Genomic DNA, 19,839 nt, shown 5'->3' with positions numbered 1-19,839 from the left:
GGCTTTTTTTTTTTTTTTTTTTTTTTTGGTAATACATATCAAGCTTCAACATAAAATAATGGTCATACTTCCCTTCTTTTTTGAAAGGAAAAGGTGAAAGAGGAGAAGGAGGGTCCACTCGGTCTTTGGGACATGAAAGGGTCTATCTGCTCTTGGTTACAGGTCTAGAAATAAATTGGGGAAAGATCCATGCTTAGGATCCCCATGTCTGGCAAACCAAAAGTCCATCCTCAAGCCCTCCTCTGACTCCACTAGGAAGAACTGACGCCCAGAGAGCATGCTGCTCAGTTCTTTCCAAAAGTGTTAAATGGATCTGGCTACAGCTGGTAAAGGCCAACACTGCCCCAGTCAGCCTCATCCCAAACAACTTCTTTGAGTTTGGCTTTGTAGGGAAAATGGAGAACCACTTTGCAACATTGTAAAGACATGTAGCAGTAATCTGTAGGAAAGTATTTCCTCCAGGTGGCGGAGGTAGAGCCAAAGATTTGGCTACTTACTGAGACAGTAGAGCTAGGAGTGTTGGTTCCATAGCCTGAAGAAGGCAAAGAGGCCAAAGACCAGCGCCGTCCATCAGTCCTATGTAAGATTAAGAATATTAGGCAGTTTCTACAGGACCCCACCCTGAGCCCCGGACCTGCCTGTCTTTCCATTAGCATTTTTTTTTTCAAGACTCTTCTTGGTCTCTACACAGTACTGCTTGGTCTAGTACATGCTTTCATGTCTCTCTCCCACATGGGGCCTATGGCTGTGTTTTTTCCACTGACTAAAAAGGAGTCTGTGACTTTGAATAAGAACGTCTGGTATACAATACTGTGGTTCTGAAATAAAAATCTTTATACTCTCAACCTATTCACTTTTAGAGAAGCAATGACAGGGGACTCCAGCTAAAGGCATCACCACAAGGAGAGAACTGCCACTGAAATGCAGCTATTCTTTTCAGAGGGCTCCAGGTGAAAGGCTCTTTGGTCTTTCCCAGGCCACTAGGTTGATGAGAAAGAAGTGGATCACCATCTGTGTATGAGTATGAATTAATCATTGGCGAATAGTCCAAGGTTACCTAAGATCCATTAGGGCCTATAAAACCAGTCTTTGATAGTCCAAGGTTACCTAAGATCCATTAGGGCCTATAAAACCAGTCTTTGATAGTCCAAGGTTACCTAAGATCCATTAGGGCCTATAAAACCAGTCTTTGACAATGTTTGTAAAGAGTGACAGTAACCTCATGAAAGAAGAGTGAAGTGACATAATCTTGGATGTGTATAAGATTTTGGAGTAGACTTCCTGCTGCTCTTGAGAGGAGGCAACTCAAAGCTCTTCTCACAGAGAACCACTTATTTGCTTTGCTGTGGAGGAGAAAGAGCAAGCAGGTATCTGGTCTGAAGCTTTTATTACATGGACAAGTGACTCTTTCCTGAACTATGGGATATGCTGTAAGACAAGTGTTTTTTCTTATGAAGCCTGGGGGGGATAGCTTGGTCTGGCTGAAGATGGAGAAAATTTCTTTGCTGCTACCACAGAACCTTAGTACATTAGCAATGGAAGACCTTTAGAAGTTAAATACCCTCAATCATCGTTTTCTAACATGTTTTCTAACACTAAGACCCAGGGATTTGTGTGATTTAGTCCAGACTTCACAGTTAAGGGGAGTGGGGAGAAGCAAGGAGAGAAAGGAGAAAAAAGAGACTCAATCTTGCCAGGATTTTTCCTTTTGATGCACTCCTCCCACCCCCACCAATATTCAGCAGCTTTTCCTACTATATTCTGCAAGGGGGCAGTCCAGGGTTTCATGCCACATGCACCTGATTCAAACTTCATGCCACCCAGGCAGCTAACTGCTGGAACCTAGTCTCTGAGGCAAATAAATGTCCAGGAGGCTGCCAAACATGATGTTCTCTCTGACCTCTTTGTTGGGTCCTGAGAGCTCTATTTAAGAAAGCAAGTCAGTTCCAGGAAAATGGAGCTCAGCAAAGACAGTACTAATCTAACTCAGGGAGAAATTTCCCAAACCCTTGTCAAATAGACTTTTTCACAAGTCATTTTTCCTTCTTTAGATAGACATGGAAACAAACTGCAGGGCGGCCATTTTCTGTAATCTGAAGAGCAAGGACTACCAGATTCAGAAAGAAATGCCGCTACAGGATGCCTCCATTTCCCCTGCCTGGTCATCTCATTTGGTGACTGAGGAAATTTGTGGGAATGAGGGTAACTTGTCCCTAGGCTCAGAACCTTGGAACTATTCAGCAATTCTTGCCTCTAAGGATATGGGCTCTGAGCCTTGGTTCCAGCAGGGGATTCCCTTAGGGCCTTTTTGCTAGATATGAAAGGCCAAATGTTCATACCCACAGTCAGAGAAGACTCATCACAACCAGTTCTCACCAGGCACAACACCACAAACCATATTGTCTGGCCATGCATAGCAGTTTCCCAGTCCCTCTCCCCATCAAGTCCACTATTACCTGTCAGCTCTGTGGCCATGGCTGTAGTGAAAAGACATACATTACAGTGAGAATCAAATGGAACCAGAGTGATCTATTTGACCCCTGGCGTTTGGTCAAGTTTGGCAGGGGCAAACTTTTTGTTTAGGAATGTGTGGAAGTTTGAAGTGAAATTGCAGGATTGATAGACCTATCCTTAGCATTTCATCAAATCTGTGTTTTGTGTGATACTGCAAACCCATGTGGTCCTATAAGGCTCAAGCCAGACCTTCGTAACCTAGCAAACACAATTCCTGAGTACCCTGTTTGGCAGGGTTGAAGTCCCCTTCTCTACCCCTACCAAAATCTAGCTGCTTTTCCTACTATGTGCTGTTATGGGGACAGCCCAGAGTTCCATGTTCCATGCACATGACTCAAACTTCATGCCACCCAGCACGGAACTATTTGGATCTCAGTGGTAATACCAGGCCCTTAAATCCCCTAGCTGATCCTACTCCTAAAGCCCAGATAATGAAGCAGACACAAGGGCACCAATGGAACATGCTATTCCTTCTGCCTAAAATGGTCTAAACCTGGGGCGCCTGGGTGGCTTAGTCGGTTAAGCGTCCGACTTTCGCTTAGGTCATGATCTCGCGGTTCGTGGGTTCGAGCCCCGCGTCGGGCTCTGTGCTGACTGCCAGCTCAGAGCCTGGAGCCTGTTTCAGTCTGTGACTCCCTCTCTCTCTGACCCTCCCCTGCTCACGCTGTCTCTCTCTCTCTCCTAGAAATAAATAAAACATTAAAAAAAAAAAAAGGTCTAAACCTATATTCTCACTTTCAACATGCAGGCTCCTTCTTATCCTTCAGATCTTAGCTTGAAAGTCAATCCCCTTCAGAGAGGCCTTACGTGACCAGCCCGTATATATTCTTCAGCCCCATTCCCTTCCTATGCTTTCATGCAGCACCATTATCACAGTTTATAAATGTTTGCTTGTTTATTATTCTTCCCCACCACTCAAACAATAAGCACCAAGTGAGTGCTTATTATATATCAGGAGACACAGCTTTCAATATATTAAGGTATCTCTATTAAAGATACTTTTATTCTGGCTGAGGGGAGATAGAAAACAAGCAAATAAGAAAACATCAGGTATTGAAAAGTACTTGTTTGAAAATAAAACTAGATAATTTGATGGAAAATGAGTGGGCTCCTTTATATTGCAGGTTAGGGAAGGCCTCCCTGATTAAGCTGACATTTAAGATGAGAAATGAAAGACAAGAATGAGTTAATTAAGTGAAGATCTGAGAAAACAGCATTCTTGCAAAGGGAACAACAGGTGCATACACTCTAGTAAGTCTACTAAGTTTCAAGAAAGTAGGAGCTATGGTGTTTTTGTTTTTGTTTTAATTTATGGCTGTTTTGTTACCACTATATAACTAGTTACCCAGCATAGTACCTGGGTATACTGGATGCTTAGTAAATATTTACTGAATGAACGAGAAATGACTCAATGTCACTTATAGAGATTGGTCACAGATCTTGCTATCCCAGCACAGATGTAATCTGAGGCTACAGTTCACATACAAGGTAGGAAGTCTGGGATAAGAAAGACTTTCCAGCTGGACTATGAAGACAAATGTATCAATCCAGCATATTACTATACTGGAAATGTTCCTAAATGAATGCCTGGTTAACTGATTTTAAATGTATACAAGGTAGGAGAGATCTGTCCATGGGACAAACTTAGATGATATTTGTTTTGAATAAGGCAACTGGGTCAGGAGGAGCACGCAAGTCAGCTATCCAACTTCTCCCAACCTATCCATGTCCTTTGCAGCTATATAAAATCATGGAGAGGAAGGGGGTGGATTTCTTCTGGGTCTTCATTTGAAGAGTGAGTTAATGCTGTTTCAAAGAATGTGTTCTTTTTCTATTATCTCTTTTTAAAAAGGAGTCTAAGTATAGGAACTGGTCTGGCCTCAAGCTGCAAATATCATTCTGTGTTCACTAAACGTTCCAAATCTGGAGCCATGATTTTTCTAGAGGACTTAATGCCAAATGCTGATTCTAACCAAGAATACTTTTAAAAATAAAAAATAAAATTAGAGAACATGAACTCTGCCAAGAAAGAATTTTAGAAAAATTTTTGAAAAGTAAGTCTTTTTCCATTTTATATGGAGCCGTGGTATGTAGTTTGAATGAACTCATCTCAGTCAGCTCAGTACTTCTCAAGAGGCCCTGACAATGACTGAGCTGTCAGGATTGCTACCACGTTCCAGGAATAAGTTTGTAACACTTCCAGAAGGGTGAAATGCAAGGAGGAATATAAGCATGGCCCTGAAATGCAACAAATCTTTCTAAATTCATGGGAGGATAAGTGAAGCCTCTGTAATCTCTTTATCCCCCAGGAGAGATCCTTCCAGCTCCTTGGAATTAGCAGAGTAAGAAGAGTTAAGAGTAAAACCTTGGGTTCCCCTGAGAGGAGAGGCCATTTTCTCATTGATCATAGTAGGATAGTTCTCAGTCAAGAGTATTATGTTTTGGAACATATCCTCAGGAAACCAGGGACTTGTGCTTAGGATTATAAAAATAAATCCACACTTCTTATATCTACTTGTCCATTTAAACTAAATGCAAATACCTAGGGCTTTTAGAAAGCAAAACTTGAACAAGATGATTATGACCTGGGTGAGGAAAGCAGGGAAGGAATTTGATGGCTGGTAGCCCACACTTGGAAGGGCAGTATCTCAAAGGAGGAAGTCAACATTTAACTGACATTCATGCAAGTGCCATACACATTAGTCACAGAGGAGGCTTTCTATCAACTTACCTACGGGCAGGAACAAAAGAAAAGTGAGCAGGTGCATTTGGAGAGAAATTCCGAGGGCTATCCAAAGGACTGTTACCTGTGGGTGGGGAAAGAAAAAAAAACCCTCTGTGAGGTCTGTTTCTGAGGAGGACTGTGACAACCTTTAGGGGAAAAAAATCTCCCTCTAGTATCGGCACTTAGCACTCACGTGGTTGTGTTTTCAGGCTCACCATTAGTTTAATGATTCTCTCTTTGTAAAAGTCTGGTAGTCCAGAGGTTTCTTCCTTGTTCCCAAGTTGCCTGTAACCATCTATGTCTCTCAGGCATCCATTCTAGTTCCAGCAGCAACTTGACATTTTCTGCCCTCCTAGGAACACCTCAGGCTCTAATCTGCCTAGTCAAATAACCCAATTTACCAAAGGCTTAAAGAATTCATTTGGTGTAGATGGCATGGCATATCAAACATTTCTCAAAGGGTAATAGGACTCCTGGTCTCTTGCACATATATCTACACATACTGCATCCAAGGCTAACCCAGAAATATGCATGCTTGAGAGAAATTTAAGTTCTTTGGTGAGGACTTAGGAGAGCAACATTCCTTAAAAGAGACCATATACAAGGGCTCCAAGATTGCAAAGCATGCCCAACTTCCTCACAGCATAGGAATTACCTCCATTTTCCCTAATTATTAGCTTTCACATGTCCCCTGTAACTTGCTAACCTATAGCACAGAAGGTTCAAACAAAACTATGGTTACCTTTGCACTAGTTACAACAATTCTTGGACCTAAGACTGCCATACTTCTCTGTTCTAACTTCCACCTGGGGGTTGGTATTTAGAAGCTCCTAGCTGGCAGAAGCTGTCAATGTGTCTCTACCCAAAGGTCCATGTCAAAGTAAGTACCATATACCATACTCCATTATGCACTGACTACTCTGCCAGTCTCTGTCTGCCTACCACTCCCAGTTCTGTACTCACCTCCCCACACAGCACCTCTGTATCTGTTAGGTAAAGCCACTCTCAGGGCACCTGGCTGGCTCAGTCAGTGGAGCAATGTGACTCTTGATCTCAGGGTTGTGGGTTTGGGCCCCACAATGGGTATAGAGATTACTTAAAATATTTAGAAAACAATAATAAAATAAATAAACGCACTTTCTATGGGAAAACTAATTAGAAAGAGGCATTTCCAACTTCCACTTATTTCCTTGACTGGGAGCCTCAGTGAGGTACACAGCCTTAGTAGATCTGCCCTCAATCTAGTACAACCTCTGAGAGTCCCAAGCTCTGTGTCTAGGACTATCTCTTATGATCTATTCCTACCTCCTGGCTAGCACAGGCTACCAGGATGTGAGAGAAATGATCTTCAGTAGTTGTTTCCTTAGCCAAGACTTAATAAGTATCAGGCCTCCTCAGAATTATCAAAGATTAAAAAAAAAACCCCAAAAAACAAATCTCTATTCTTTTAAAATAGAGTCATTTCAAAAATTAACAAATACCTTCAGTTTGATCCTTGAATGTAAAGCTAGATGCCCTTTGTTTCTTCCCCAAACTACTCAACGAAGGCCTCAAAGAAATTCCTGAATATCCTACCCTAATATTACTGCCCTTCCAAGGAATATGTGTGGTGCTGCTTATGGGGTAGGACACAAAGAATCATCCATGTGCTAAGACCAATGCAAGGGATTCAAAAAACACACACATGTCAAAAATAACTAAGAGGAAAAAAAACCCCTGCAAATCATCATCATCAACAATCATCATCATCAGAGTATCACTAAGCTATGAGACAAAACTTCAAGCAGCCTAACAATTCTCAAAGAAGAGAGTGAAGGATACAGAAAACACAGTTGAAGAAATAATGGCTAAAATTTTTCTAAATTTGATTGAAAAAAATTACACAAACATACAAGTGTGAAATCCAAGATTTCCAAGAACTCTAAGCGAAAGAAAGAGGAGGAAAACTACACCAAAGCACATTATAATCAAAATGCTCAAAACTCTTGACAAAAAGAAAAATCTTAAAAACAGTTGGATAGTGGGTGGTAATGACATGTTATATAGAGAGGAACAAAGATAAGGATTATAGCATATTTCTTATTATAACTAATGTAGAAATACAATAGAGCAATATCTTTGAATTATGGAAGGAAAAACAAACCCTATGAACCTAGAATTCTATACCTAGCTATTATGCATTTGGTGGCTTTTGTCCCCATTTCCTGGGAGTGAGCCTTTAAACCATGGAATTTCCCAAGTGATAGGAGTGTCTTTCTTATTCATGGTGGAGCCTGATAGTTTATGCAAATGAATGACTCAGGATGGTGGCTGGCCCAGCCAGAAAGACCAACCATGTAGTTAGAGGTGCTTTAAGCTATTCATCAACAGTTTGACTTCAGGGAATGGAGGGGGAGCTAGAGACTGAGTTCAATCACATATTCAGTGAGTCCATCAATCATGTCTACATAATGAAACCACAGTAAACACTGCGGACACCAAGACTTTGGTGAGCTTCCTGGCTAATAGTCTGCATATTGTTACATACCAATGTGTTGGGAGGGTGATGGATCCAGACTTCATGGGGAGAAGGCACTGAAAGCTTCACATGTGGGACCATCCCAGACCTCATTTTATGAATCTCTTGTGCGATGGTTCTGATTTATATCCTTTTTTTCCCCCCTAACAATAACACTCTATCGGTAAGTATAGTGCTTTCCTAAGTTCTGTGTGTTGTTCTACTGAATAGGAGGAGGTAGTGGGAACCTTTGAATTTATATCCGGTTGGTCAGAATTATGGGTGCCCTGGGAACTCCAAGCTTGCAGCTGGGTGTCTAAAGTAAAGTCAATTTTGTGGAGGACTATGTCCAAAACCTGTAAAATATGGCTTAATTCTGGGTAGTTAAGAGTCATTATACCAGTGAAAATAAATATTTAAAAAAAAACAAGGTGAAATAAATATCTTCTCAGATTAAAACAAAAATTCCCTTAACAGCAGACTGCACTACAAGTTAAAAAAAAAATGTTTTTGGGGTGCCTGGGTGGCTTAGTCGGTTAAGCGTCCGACTTTCACTTAGGTCATGATCTCACGGTTCGTGGGTTCGAGCCCCGCGTCGGGCTCTGTGCTGACTGCCAGCTCAGAGGCTGGAGCCAATTTCAGAGTCTGTATCTCCCTCTCTCTCTGACCCTCCCCTGCTCATGCTCTCTCTCTCTCTCTCCTAGAAATAAATAAAAAATATTTTTTAAAAATGTTTTTAAGTCTTCTAGACAGAAAGAAAATGATACCAGGTGGATATACGGTTGTATACAAAAGGATGAAGAGTACTAAAAAGTTAACTACATAGGAAAACATATAAGATTTTTTCTTATTATTTAAATCTCTAAAAAATAATAAATGTTTAAACAAAAATAATAAGGTGGTGTGTGATTTGTAACATACTAGAATAACCAGTTTGAAAACAACATAAAGGTTGAAAGAGGGAAAATGGAAATAGTATTATTCTTATACTATACGTGAAGTAGTATAATAGAATAAGATATATACTATACACACTAATGCAACCACTAAGTAACAGAGTTATAGCTCATAAGCCAATAAAGGATAAGTGGCATAAAAACCATCCAACTCCTTGGGGCGCCTGGGTGGCTCAGTTGGTTAGGTGTCCGACTTCAGCTCAGGTTCTGATCTCACAGTTCGTGGGTTTGAGCCCCGTGTTGGGCTCTGTGCTGACAGCTAGCTCAGAGCCTGGAGCCTGTCTTTGGATTGTGTCTCCCTCTCTCTCTGACCCTCCCCTGCTCACGCTGTCTCTCTCTCTCTCTCAGAAATAGATTAAAAAAAAACATTAAGAAAGAAAATTTTTTTAAAAAACCATCCAACCCAAATAAGCAAAAAAAAAAAAGAAAGCAAGAGGAGAAAAAAACAGATGGGACAATTAGAAAACAAATAGGAAAAACAGATTTAAACCAAACCATATCAACAATAGTAAATGTAAATAGTCTAAAAACCCCAATTAAAAAACACAGATTGTCAGACTAGATTAAAAGGAAGACCCTATTAAGGAAACTGAATCCGTATTAATAACCTTTGAAAGAAGAAAACATCAATCTCAGATGTCTTACAGATAAATTCTACCAAACAATTAAGATAATTTTTCTCAATTGACTGAGCCACCCAGGTGCCCTCATTCTTTATTTTTTAAGTTTATTTATTTTGAGAGAAAGAGCTTGCACACAAATGGGGGAGAGGTAGAGAGAAAGAGAGGGAGAGAGAGAATCCCAAGCAGGCTCTGAGCCACCAGCACAGAGTCCAACACTGAGCTTGAACCCACTGAGAGATCAGGACCTGAGCCAAAATCAAGAGTTAAGATGCTTAACCGACTGAGCCACCCAGGTGCCCCTATATGCATACATTCCCAATGAAACTTCAGCAAATCAAATCCAACAATTATAAAAAGGATAATACATTAGATTTATCTCAGGAATACAAGGAAGTAAATTTATCTCAGGAATACAAGCTAGTTAAAATCTGAAAAATCAATCAGTACAACCCACCATTATAATTGGCTGACACAGAAAAACTATATGATCATCCCAACAGACACAGAAAAACATTTGATAAAAATCCAACAACCTTTTTTAAATATTTATGTACATATGTACATATGTATGCATAACCATTGAGATCAGAAAGAAATAAAATTGTATTTATTCATAGACAACATGATTGTCTAGAAAATCCAACAGAATCTATAACAAAGTTACATGGATTTAGCAAGTCTACAGGATACAAGTACAATATACAAAAATCTATTATATTTCTATATGCTAGCAACAATCACAAAGTGAAAATAAAAACTACCATTTATTGCATAAAAACATGAATACTTAGGGAAAAATGTATCAAAAAATGTACAAGAGCTATATAAAACACTGTTAAGAGAAGAGCACTAAGAGGTACAAACTTCCAGTTATAAACAAGTCATGGAGATGAAAATATACCATAGGGAGTATCGTCAATACAATAAAAACACTGTATGACAGATGGTGACCTCAGTTATGGTGAGCACTGATGTACACAACTATTGAGTCACTGTGTTTTACACCTGAAACTAATAAAACATTTACGCAACTATACTTCAATAATAATACATTTTAAAAATAGATTTAAAATACTTTTTAAATATTCATAGCAGCACTCTCAACAATAGCTAAAACATGGAAAGAGCCTAAGTGTCCATCAACGGACTAATGGATCAAGAAGATGTGGTTTATCTATACCATGGAATACTACATGGCAATGAGAAACAATGAAATCTGGCCATGTGTAGCATCATGGATGGACCCTGAGGGTGTTATGCTGAGCGAAGTAAGTCAGGCAGAGAAGGACAAATATCATATGTTTGCACGTATAGAAGGATTAGGAGGAATTTAACGGGGGACCATGGGGGAGAAGAAGGGGGTAAATGGTGGGGGAGAGGGAGAGAGGCAAACCATGAGAGACTCTTGAATGCTGAGAAACAAACTGAGGACTGATGGATGTGGGGGGAAGGGGGCAGTTGGGCATGGAGGAGGGCACTCGTGGGGATGAGCACTGGGTGTTATATGGAAACCAATTTGACAATAAACTATTTGTAAAAAATAAATAAATAAATAAAATACTTTTTAAAATGTTAAGAGAAATTAATGATGGCCTACATACATAGAGAAATATACTATGTGTAAGAACATTCAATACTGTTATGAAGTCAATTCTCCTTTAATTGATCTATAGGTTCAGAACAACCCAATCAAAACCCCAGCAGCCTTTTTTTTTTAATAGACTATTTTTTAGAGCCATTTTAGGTTCATAGCAAAATTGAGGAAAAGGCACAGGATTTTCCTAATACCAACTGCCCTCACTCATGCACCACTTTTTTCTATCAGCTATCTTTTGGGCAAACTGTTTTTAAAATTCATATGGAAGGGTGCCTAGGTTGCTCATTTGCTGAGAGGCTGACTCTTGATTTGGCTCCAATCGTGATCACAGGGTCGTGGGATCAAGCCCTGCATCAGGCTCTGTACTGAGCATGGAACCTATTTAAGATTCTCTCTCTTTCTCTTTCTCTGCCCCTCCCCCAATGTGTACACATGCTCCCTCTCTCAAATAAAAATTAAAATAAATTAAAAATAAAATTCATATGGAAATGCAAAGGGCAAGGAGACAAAAAAAAAAAAAAAAAAGAACACACTGTATGATTCCATTTAGACAAAATTCTACAAAAGTCAAACTAATCTATAAGTTCAGAGCACACCAGTGGGTGCCTGGAGATAGGAAGAATTATAAAAGAACAGGAGGAAACTTTCAGACATTACAGATATATTCACTATTTTGATTGTGGTGATGGTTTCATAGGTGTCAAATTTTATCAAAAGGTATTCAAATTGGACAAGAAGAAGTCAAACATTCACTCTTCACAGATGACAGGATACTCTTTGTGGAAAACCCAAAGACTCCACCAAAAAACTGTTAGAACTGATACATGAACTCAGCAGTCTCAGGATATAAAATCAATGTACAGAAATCTGTGGCCTTCCTATACACCAATAATGAAGCAGCAGAAAAAGAAATCAAGGAATCGATCCCATTTACAATTGCACCAAAAACCATAAAATACCTAGGAACAAACCTAACCAGAGAGGTGAAAGATTTATATGCTGTAAACTATAGAAAGTTTATGAAAGAAATTGAAGACACAAAGAAATGGAAAAACATTCCATGTTCGTGGATTAGAAGAACAAATACTGTTAAAATGTTGATACTACCCAAAGCAATCTACATATCCAATACAATCCCTATGAAAATAACACCAGCATTCTTTACAGAGCTAGAACAAATAATCCTAAAATTTGCATGGAACCAGAAAAGACCCTGAATGGCCAAAGTAATGTTAAAAAAGAAAACCAAAACTGTAAACATCCTAATTCCAGACTTCAAGCTGTATTAAAAAGCTGTAATCATCAAGACAGTATGGTCCTGGCACAAAATACAGACACTCAGATCAATGGAACAGAACAGAGAACCCAGAAATGAACCCACAAACATATTGCTAACTAATCTTTGACAAAGCAGGAAAGAATATCCAAAGGAAAAAAGTCTCTTTAGCAAATGGTGCTGGGAAAACTGGACAGCAACATGTAGAAGAATGAACCTGGAGCACTTTCTTATACCATACCCAAAACAGATGAAAGACCGAAACGTAAGACAGGAAACCATCAAAATCCTAGAGAAGAAAATAAGCAACAACTTTTTTGACCCTGGCCACAGCAACTTCTTACTAGACATGTCTCCAGAAGCAAGGGAAACAAAAGTAAAAATGAATTACTGGGACCTCATCAAGATAATAACCTTCTGCACAGTGAAGGAAACAATCAGCAAAACTAAAAGGCAACCTGCAGAATGGGTAAAGATACTTGCAATGACATATCAGATAAAGGGTTAGTATTCAAAATCTATAAAGAACACATCAAACTCAACACCCAAAAAACAATCCAGTGAAGAAATGGGCAGAAGACATGAATAGATACTTTTCCAAAGAAGATATCCAGATGGCTAACAGACAGGTGAAAAGATGCTCAACATCACTCATTATCAGGGAAATACAAATTAAAACCACAATGAGATACCACCTTGCAACCGTCAGAATGACTAAAATTAACAACTCAGGAAACAATAGATGTTGGCGAGGATGTGGAGAAAGGGGAAAAAGTGCAACTACTATGGAAAGCAGTATGGAGGTTCCTCAAAAAATTAAAAATACAACTACCCTGCATCCCAGCAAGTGGATTATTAGGTATTTATCCAAAGGGTAAAAAATGCTGATTAAAGGGGCACAAACACCTGAATGTTTATAGCAGCACTATTGACAATAGTCAAATTATGGAAAGAGCCCAAATGATGTCCATCTGTTGAATGATGAATGGATAAAGATGTGGTATGTGTACGTATACACACACACACACACACACACACACACACACACACACACACAGAGGAATATTACTCAGCAATCAAAAAGAATGAAATCTTGCCATCCGCAACAACGTAGATAGAACTAGAGTGTATTATGCTAAGTGAAATAAGTCAGAGAAAGATAAATATCATGTAATTTCACTCATTTGTGGAATTTAAGAAACAAAATAGATGAATATAGGGGAAGAGAAGGAAAAATAAAATTAAGTAAGAGGGAGACAAGCCATGAGAGACTCCTAAATACAGAGAACAAACTGAGAGTTGCTGGAGGGGTGTTGGGTGGAGGGATGGGCTAAATGGGTGATGGGCATTAGGGAAAGCACTTGTTGGGATGAGCACTGGATGTTATACGTAAGTGATGAATTACTAAATTCTATTCCTGAATTCATTATTACACTATATGTTAACTTGGATTTAAATAAAATTTTAAAAATTAAAAAGTTTATCAAATTACATACTTAAAAATTTTTTTTTTAATGTTTTATTTCTAGGAGCGAGAGAGAGACAGCGTGAGCAGGGGAGGGTCAGAGAGAGAGGGAGTCACAGACTGAAACAGGCTCCAGGCTCTGAGCTGGCAGTCAGCACAGAGCCCGACGCGGGGCTCGAACCCACGAAGCGCGAGATCATGACCTAAGCGAAAGTCGGACGCTTAACCGACTAAGCCACCCAGGCGCCCCTCAAATTACGTACTTTAAAACAAATACTTTGTAAGTTAAATTTTATTCATGGCACACAATTTTTTGCCCCCCCCCCTTTTTTTTTGAGTGTAGTGTGATTGAAGATGGTTCACATTTTTAGAAGTCTTAGGTCTTTTTGCAATTTAATTTTTAAATTTATTTTGTGAGTTGGTTTTATTATAGATGAAAAATAAATGTCACAAAGATATGTAGCTCCCAATGGAAAAAGTCCATTACTGGCTATTTATTAGACCACGATACTAATCTTTCAATTCCACCCAAAGGATGGTAAATTTCTATCTTCTTGTGGTAACAAGTAGTTTTTCTTCAAGACAAATAGAAAGGTTTATAAAGTTACATTTTTAACAAATAGGTTCAAAATCTATTAAATCTTTTATTTGGAAGAGGAGAAACATGTTATTTCCAATGTTTTTATGAGGCAGATTTACCTGTTTTAATAGGTGGCACCAATTTGTCAACAAAACCACATACAGATGGGAACACTTCCAAAGACTCATTTTCAAAATGCTCTCTCCATGGCACAAATTTCTTTCAAAATGCAGTTACTTTTTCACTGTTACATGCCACCTTCACTTTGAAGGGATAGACTAAGAGTATCTGCCACTGCTGCCCACCCTCCATCCCTAACCCCTAGGCAGCACACTACTAAAAACCAGAGCTTAAGTGTCCATCAAATGATGAATGGATCAAGAAGATGTGGTATATTTATATAATGGAATACTACATGACAATGAGAAAGAATGAAATCTGGCCATGTGTAGCAACACGGATGGAACTAGAGGGTATTATGCTGAAGNCACTGGGTGTTATATGAAAACCAACTTGACAATAAACTATTTAAGAAAAAAAAAAAAAAAACAGTTGTTAGCACAGAAAAGTTCACCAAATGTGGAGCACTTGACATTTTGTAAAAGAAATCTGCTACAACATTTAGTTTGGCCATTCTTTTAAGTATTTGTCACAAGATAACCAGTAAATTTCCTTCTTATACAAACCATTTTAAAGGTTTCCTCCATACTGTATTACAAAGTTTCATGAAAATGCATCTGTAAGAGAACTGGTGGTTGCCAGGGTGGGGATGGAGATGGGTGAAGGGATTAAGAGTACACTTATTCTGATGAGCACTGAGTAATGGATAGAATTGTTTAATCATATTGTATACCTGAAACTAACATAATACTGTATGTCAACTATAGTGGAATTAGAANGGGGTGGATGCACCTATAAGCTGCAATTGTGTAACCATATGCTCAAGGAAAAAGATGACTGGGGGTATATAGGGACTCAACTCTATTCATGGTATATTATGTACACTTTGTGACATAGGGTCTAATGTGGGTAGACTGGTGTCAATCCATACTTAAGTACTAGTAAAACCTGATTTAATTCTCATTTTTCTTTGTAAAATATAAGTAGTTTTATTATTTCCCCCTCATACCCAAATAGATCTTTAGAGAACCACTTCGGAGAATGTTGCTATTCAAAAATTATAGGTAATAGAATGACAAGTATTAAGTGATACATTAGGGGAAAAAATGTCCCATTTCAAAATTTAAAAAAAAATTTTTAATGTTTTATTACTTTTGAGAGAGAGAGATATGGTGTGAGTGGGCAAGGGGCAGAGAGAGGGAGGTACAGAATCCAAGTAGGCTCCAGGCTCTGAGCTGTCAGCACAGCGCTTGATGCAGGGCTTGAACCCACAAACTGCGAAATCATGACCGGAGCCTAAGTTGGACACTTAACTGACTGAACCACTCAGGGGCCCCTCCTATTTCAAAATTTAGAATGGACTGAGTAAAAAGAAAAAAGGAGTTAGGGGGTTTCTTCAATAAGTCAAATGAAAGGTGATTAGGGCCTCCATATGACCATAACAAAGTCAGAATATATTCACCCNAGTGTTTATTTTTTTTTTTTTTTTTTTTTTTTTTTTTTTTTTTTTTGAGAGCAAGATAGTACTACAGGATGAGGGGCAGAGAGAGAGGGACAGAGAGATAGGAAGAGAGAGGATCCTGTACTGACAGTGAAGAGCCCAACATGTTGTGAGCCAAATATCTCACAATCTGTGAGCCAAAATCAAGAGTCAGATGCTCACCTGATTGAGCCACCCAGGCACCCTGGCTTTTTCTAAGTCTTAAACTGAGTATGTCCCCTGTTTCTCCTCTGTTGACCTATTTCTAAATCCTTGATGGCATCTACCATAACTAAACACACTGTACGGTTCATCTTTATTCCTGTGTCAATAAGGTAAGTACTTATTAATTGATCAATTTTTAAGGTTTATGCATTTGTTCATTAAAACTTTTTAGAGTTGGTTCACAGTTCAACACTTTAATATCAAATATGGCCAACAAAGTAAGGAAATGGTTTGCAAGTTGTGTGGTAGTTGCCAGGACACAGCCAAAATCCGTTGCCTGTGTCTGTGATGGTAATGTCTGGCAAAAAATATTCTGTAGTTCAAAGCGAAATAATAATGAAGTCCCACTATCTGAAAGCTGACAAAATAATAAACAGATTGTAAGAAGTATTCCTTCCAACTGGCCAGGCTCCACTAGACTTTTCAAAAGATACTATTCTGACACTAACTGGGTATACTGCAATTTAATTCTGACACCAACCACAGAGTTAGTGCAGAGCTGACAGATGGGGGCAAGGTCCACAAGCCTACCTCATTTCCTACATCAGCCATAAATCTTGTCGGGAGAAAGGTGCCAAAGCCACCTGTACTTTGGACATATAGACTATAAATTCAGAGGTTTCTACAACTCCCTCCTCCATATTCAATAATTCACTAGAACAACTCTTGAACTCAGAGAGTGTTGTAATTACTAGTACAGTTTTATTACAAAGGATGCACATAGGGAAGGTCAGGGAAGGAATGCAGAGCTCCTGTGTCCTCTCCTTGTGTAATCAGGGTGTGTTGCCCTCCAGGCACACAAATGTGTGTACTAATCAGAATGTTCTACTCTGAGCTTTGGTGTCTACAGTTTTTATTGTGGTCTCACTAAAACAGGCACAGTTGATTGGCCACAAAACTGACCTCAATCTTCAGCTCCTATTCCCTCCCCAGGATGGCCCAGAGTTCCAAATTTCTAAACATGCAATTAGTCTTCCTTCCTGGTGACCAAGCCTCCATCTTGAAGCCATCTAAAGGGCTACTTTGAACTGCCCATTAGCTAACCAAGACACTCCTATCACTCAGGAAGTTCCAAGGTTTCTAGAAGCTCTATACCAGGAACCTGAGACAAAGACCAGAGAAATTGTTTATTATACCACCAGATGCCATGGCCTAAAAAGTCTGTGCTACTTTTCCTATGTTTTCTCTATTTCTGCAAAATTCATTTTACCTTAAAAAGGCCAAAATTACTAATATGATGGTTTTGAGAGAATAAAATCAATAATTGGAATTGGTCTCATTTTGAGGAAAAATTAAGACGTTAGAATGGTGGTGGGTGAGGGGATGGGTTAAAAAGGTGACGGGGAGTAAGGAGTGCACTTGTGATGAACACCGGGGTTGTACAGACGTGTCGAATTACTGTACTGTACACCTGAAACTAACATTGCACTGTATGTTAACTAACTGGAATTTAAATAAAAACTTAAAAAATGGAACTATCCTATAATCTGGCAACTGCACTACTAGGTATTTATACAAAGAATACAAAAATACAAATTCAAAGGGCTCCATGCAGCCAATGCCCAATTTGCCACGTGGACCCAGTAGCTGTGGTTCAGGAACTCCAGCCCGGGAGGACAGTGTGCATCCCCGTGTCATCATTCCAGTTGTGCTCTGGATCTACAAAAAATTCCTGGTGCCATACGTATATCCTCTGCCTTCCCCCTTGGTTAGTCGCACGCGGCCTAGAAAAGCTCTTTGAGAATCCCACAACAAAAACAAAGGCAAAGGAGACTGCAAGAGTGCAGGCATGAGTGGACTGCCAACAAAAGGGCCAGTGGAAATCTCTGATAAAAAGAAAGTAAAGTGATTGTTCCAAAGGATCTCGTGGTTTTAAAAATGGACCTGATAATATGAAGCACCTTGCTTAAAATGGTCTCGGACCTTTTTCTCGGAGACTAGGATTTGGGATAGACAGCTTAGATACTTAACTGATACTAATCAGGAAATACATGATATTTGTATTTAACATGTGTCTAGTTATATTTAATGATCTCATTCCTGAGTTCCTTTTTCATTAAGGTAGCTTTCATTTCTATTATAGTAGTTATGAATAAATAGAAGGTTTGTACCAGTAGGCACTGCTACTAAATCAATACTCAGAAATCCTTGGGCCTCTAGCTTTTGTTCAGGCTCTTGGAATTTGAGCAGAGTACAATGTTACCGTGAAACAGTGCAGTGAGACTGTGTAGTGAAAGGAAAAGGGGTTTGGCGGGGGAGGGGGGGTGATAATGAAGAATGGAAACATAAAGATGTAATTACTGTCCAAAACAACAGAGAAGATTACTCAGGAGAGTAGTAATTACTGCTTATGGCTCTGAGAAAAATAGAAAAGACAGAGAAACGGGAAACATCTTTGAAAAATGGAATATCTTTTACAGAAATATCTAATGTACATTATAAAATTCTAATCCTTGTTGCATTCTTTCTATTCTTACAAAGTATATCAAATATTCTGTTCAGTAGGGGAAAAAGATAGCCTTAGTATCCATCAACTGATGAATGGATAAAGAAGATGTGAGATATATACACACTGGAATATTATTTGGTCATAAAAAAGAATGAATTTTTGCCATTTGCAACAACACAGATGAGCTAGAGAGTATTAAGCTAAGTGAAGTAAGTCAGAGAAAGACAAATACCATATGACTTCACTCATAAGTGGAATTTAAGAAACAAAATAAATGAGCGGTGCCTGGGTGGCTCAGTCGGTTAAGTGTCCGACTTCGGCTCAGGTCATGATCTCACAGTCCATAGGTTCAAGCCCCATGTTGGGCTCTGTGCTGACAGCCAGCTCAGAGCTGGGAGCCTGTTTTGGATTCTGTATCTCCCTCTCTCTCTCTGACCCTCCCCTGCTCACACTGTCTCTCTCTCTCTTAAAACATTAAAAATATGTTTTTAAAAAAGGAAAATTAAGATGTTAGAATATCAGCATTTTGAAGAAAATATTTAATTAAGAAAATTTTAACGTTTATTTTTGAGAGAGACAGAGTGCCTCTCTGTGGGGGAGGGGCAGAGAGAGAGCGAGACACAGAATCTGAAGCAGCTCCAGGCTCTGAGCTGTCAGTACAGAGCCCAAAGCGGGGCTCAAACCCACAAACCGCAAGATCATGACCTGAGCCAAGGATGGCCACTTAACCAAGTGAGCCATGGAGGCACCCCGAAAATATTTAACTCTTAATAATCACATTATTGAGAAGAACTCTTTTATAAAAACAGCCAGGAATGGATCAAAATGACAAAAAAAAATCTCATCAGGACAAAAAGTCCAGCAGCCTACAAAGCAGGTTTTTCTATTGACCAAACAGATTAGCAGTTGGAGGAAATAGTTCAAAGCAAGTAGTCATCCAGCCTAGAGAAACAAAGTTATATATAATGAAACATATAAACAAATAGAACTGGGAACAGTCAGTTGACCTTGAGCCAGCTCCTTCACTTGCACAGTTTAACTAGTTATAAAGGAATATAAGTATATAGCAAATCTCTATGTAATCACCACCCAGGTTAAGAATACCATCTTCCAAAATACCTTTACATAATCCTTCCATCGTCCCTCCCCTATCTCAATAAAGGTAAACATTGCCCTTACTTTTACAGCAATCATTTCTGTATAGATTTATCAACTAAGCATGCATTTCTAAATACTTTAGTTTTTTTCTCATACAGTTTTTAAAAATAAGATATAATTTATATATTATAAAATTCAAATTTTAAAGTATACAGCGCAGTGGTTTTTAGTATA

The 19,839-nt window shown here is 39.0% G+C and overlaps 1 protein-coding gene across 3 annotated transcripts in view; it reads right to left on the bottom strand.

Annotated features, from left to right (window-relative positions):
* MAST2 (microtubule associated serine/threonine kinase 2) overlaps positions 1-19,839 on the bottom strand; it is a 178,182-nt gene that overhangs the window by 27,653 nt on the left and 130,690 nt on the right. For 2 of the 3 annotated variants that reach the window (XM_077752130.1, XM_077752131.1), the window contains exons 4-6: positions 5,246-5,321; positions 2,457-2,477; positions 498-576 (exon numbers count right to left, since the gene is read on the bottom strand). In XM_077752130.1, coding sequence (XP_077608256.1) covers positions 498-576; positions 2,457-2,477; positions 5,246-5,321 — 176 coding nt within the window. The remainder of the gene's footprint in view (positions 1-497; positions 577-2,456; positions 2,478-5,245; positions 5,322-19,839) is intronic. The other variant, XM_077752132.1, reaches the window with a different exon arrangement.

The sequence above is a fragment of the Crocuta crocuta genome, unplaced genomic scaffold, assembly GCF_008692635.1.
Source record: "Crocuta crocuta isolate KB4526 unplaced genomic scaffold, BGI_CrCroc_1.0 scaffold367, whole genome shotgun sequence".
Classification (NCBI taxonomy): domain Eukaryota; kingdom Metazoa; phylum Chordata; class Mammalia; order Carnivora; family Hyaenidae; genus Crocuta; species Crocuta crocuta.
The sequence above is the reverse complement of the archived record's forward strand: the minus strand, read 5'-3'. Positions and strand labels throughout refer to the sequence as shown.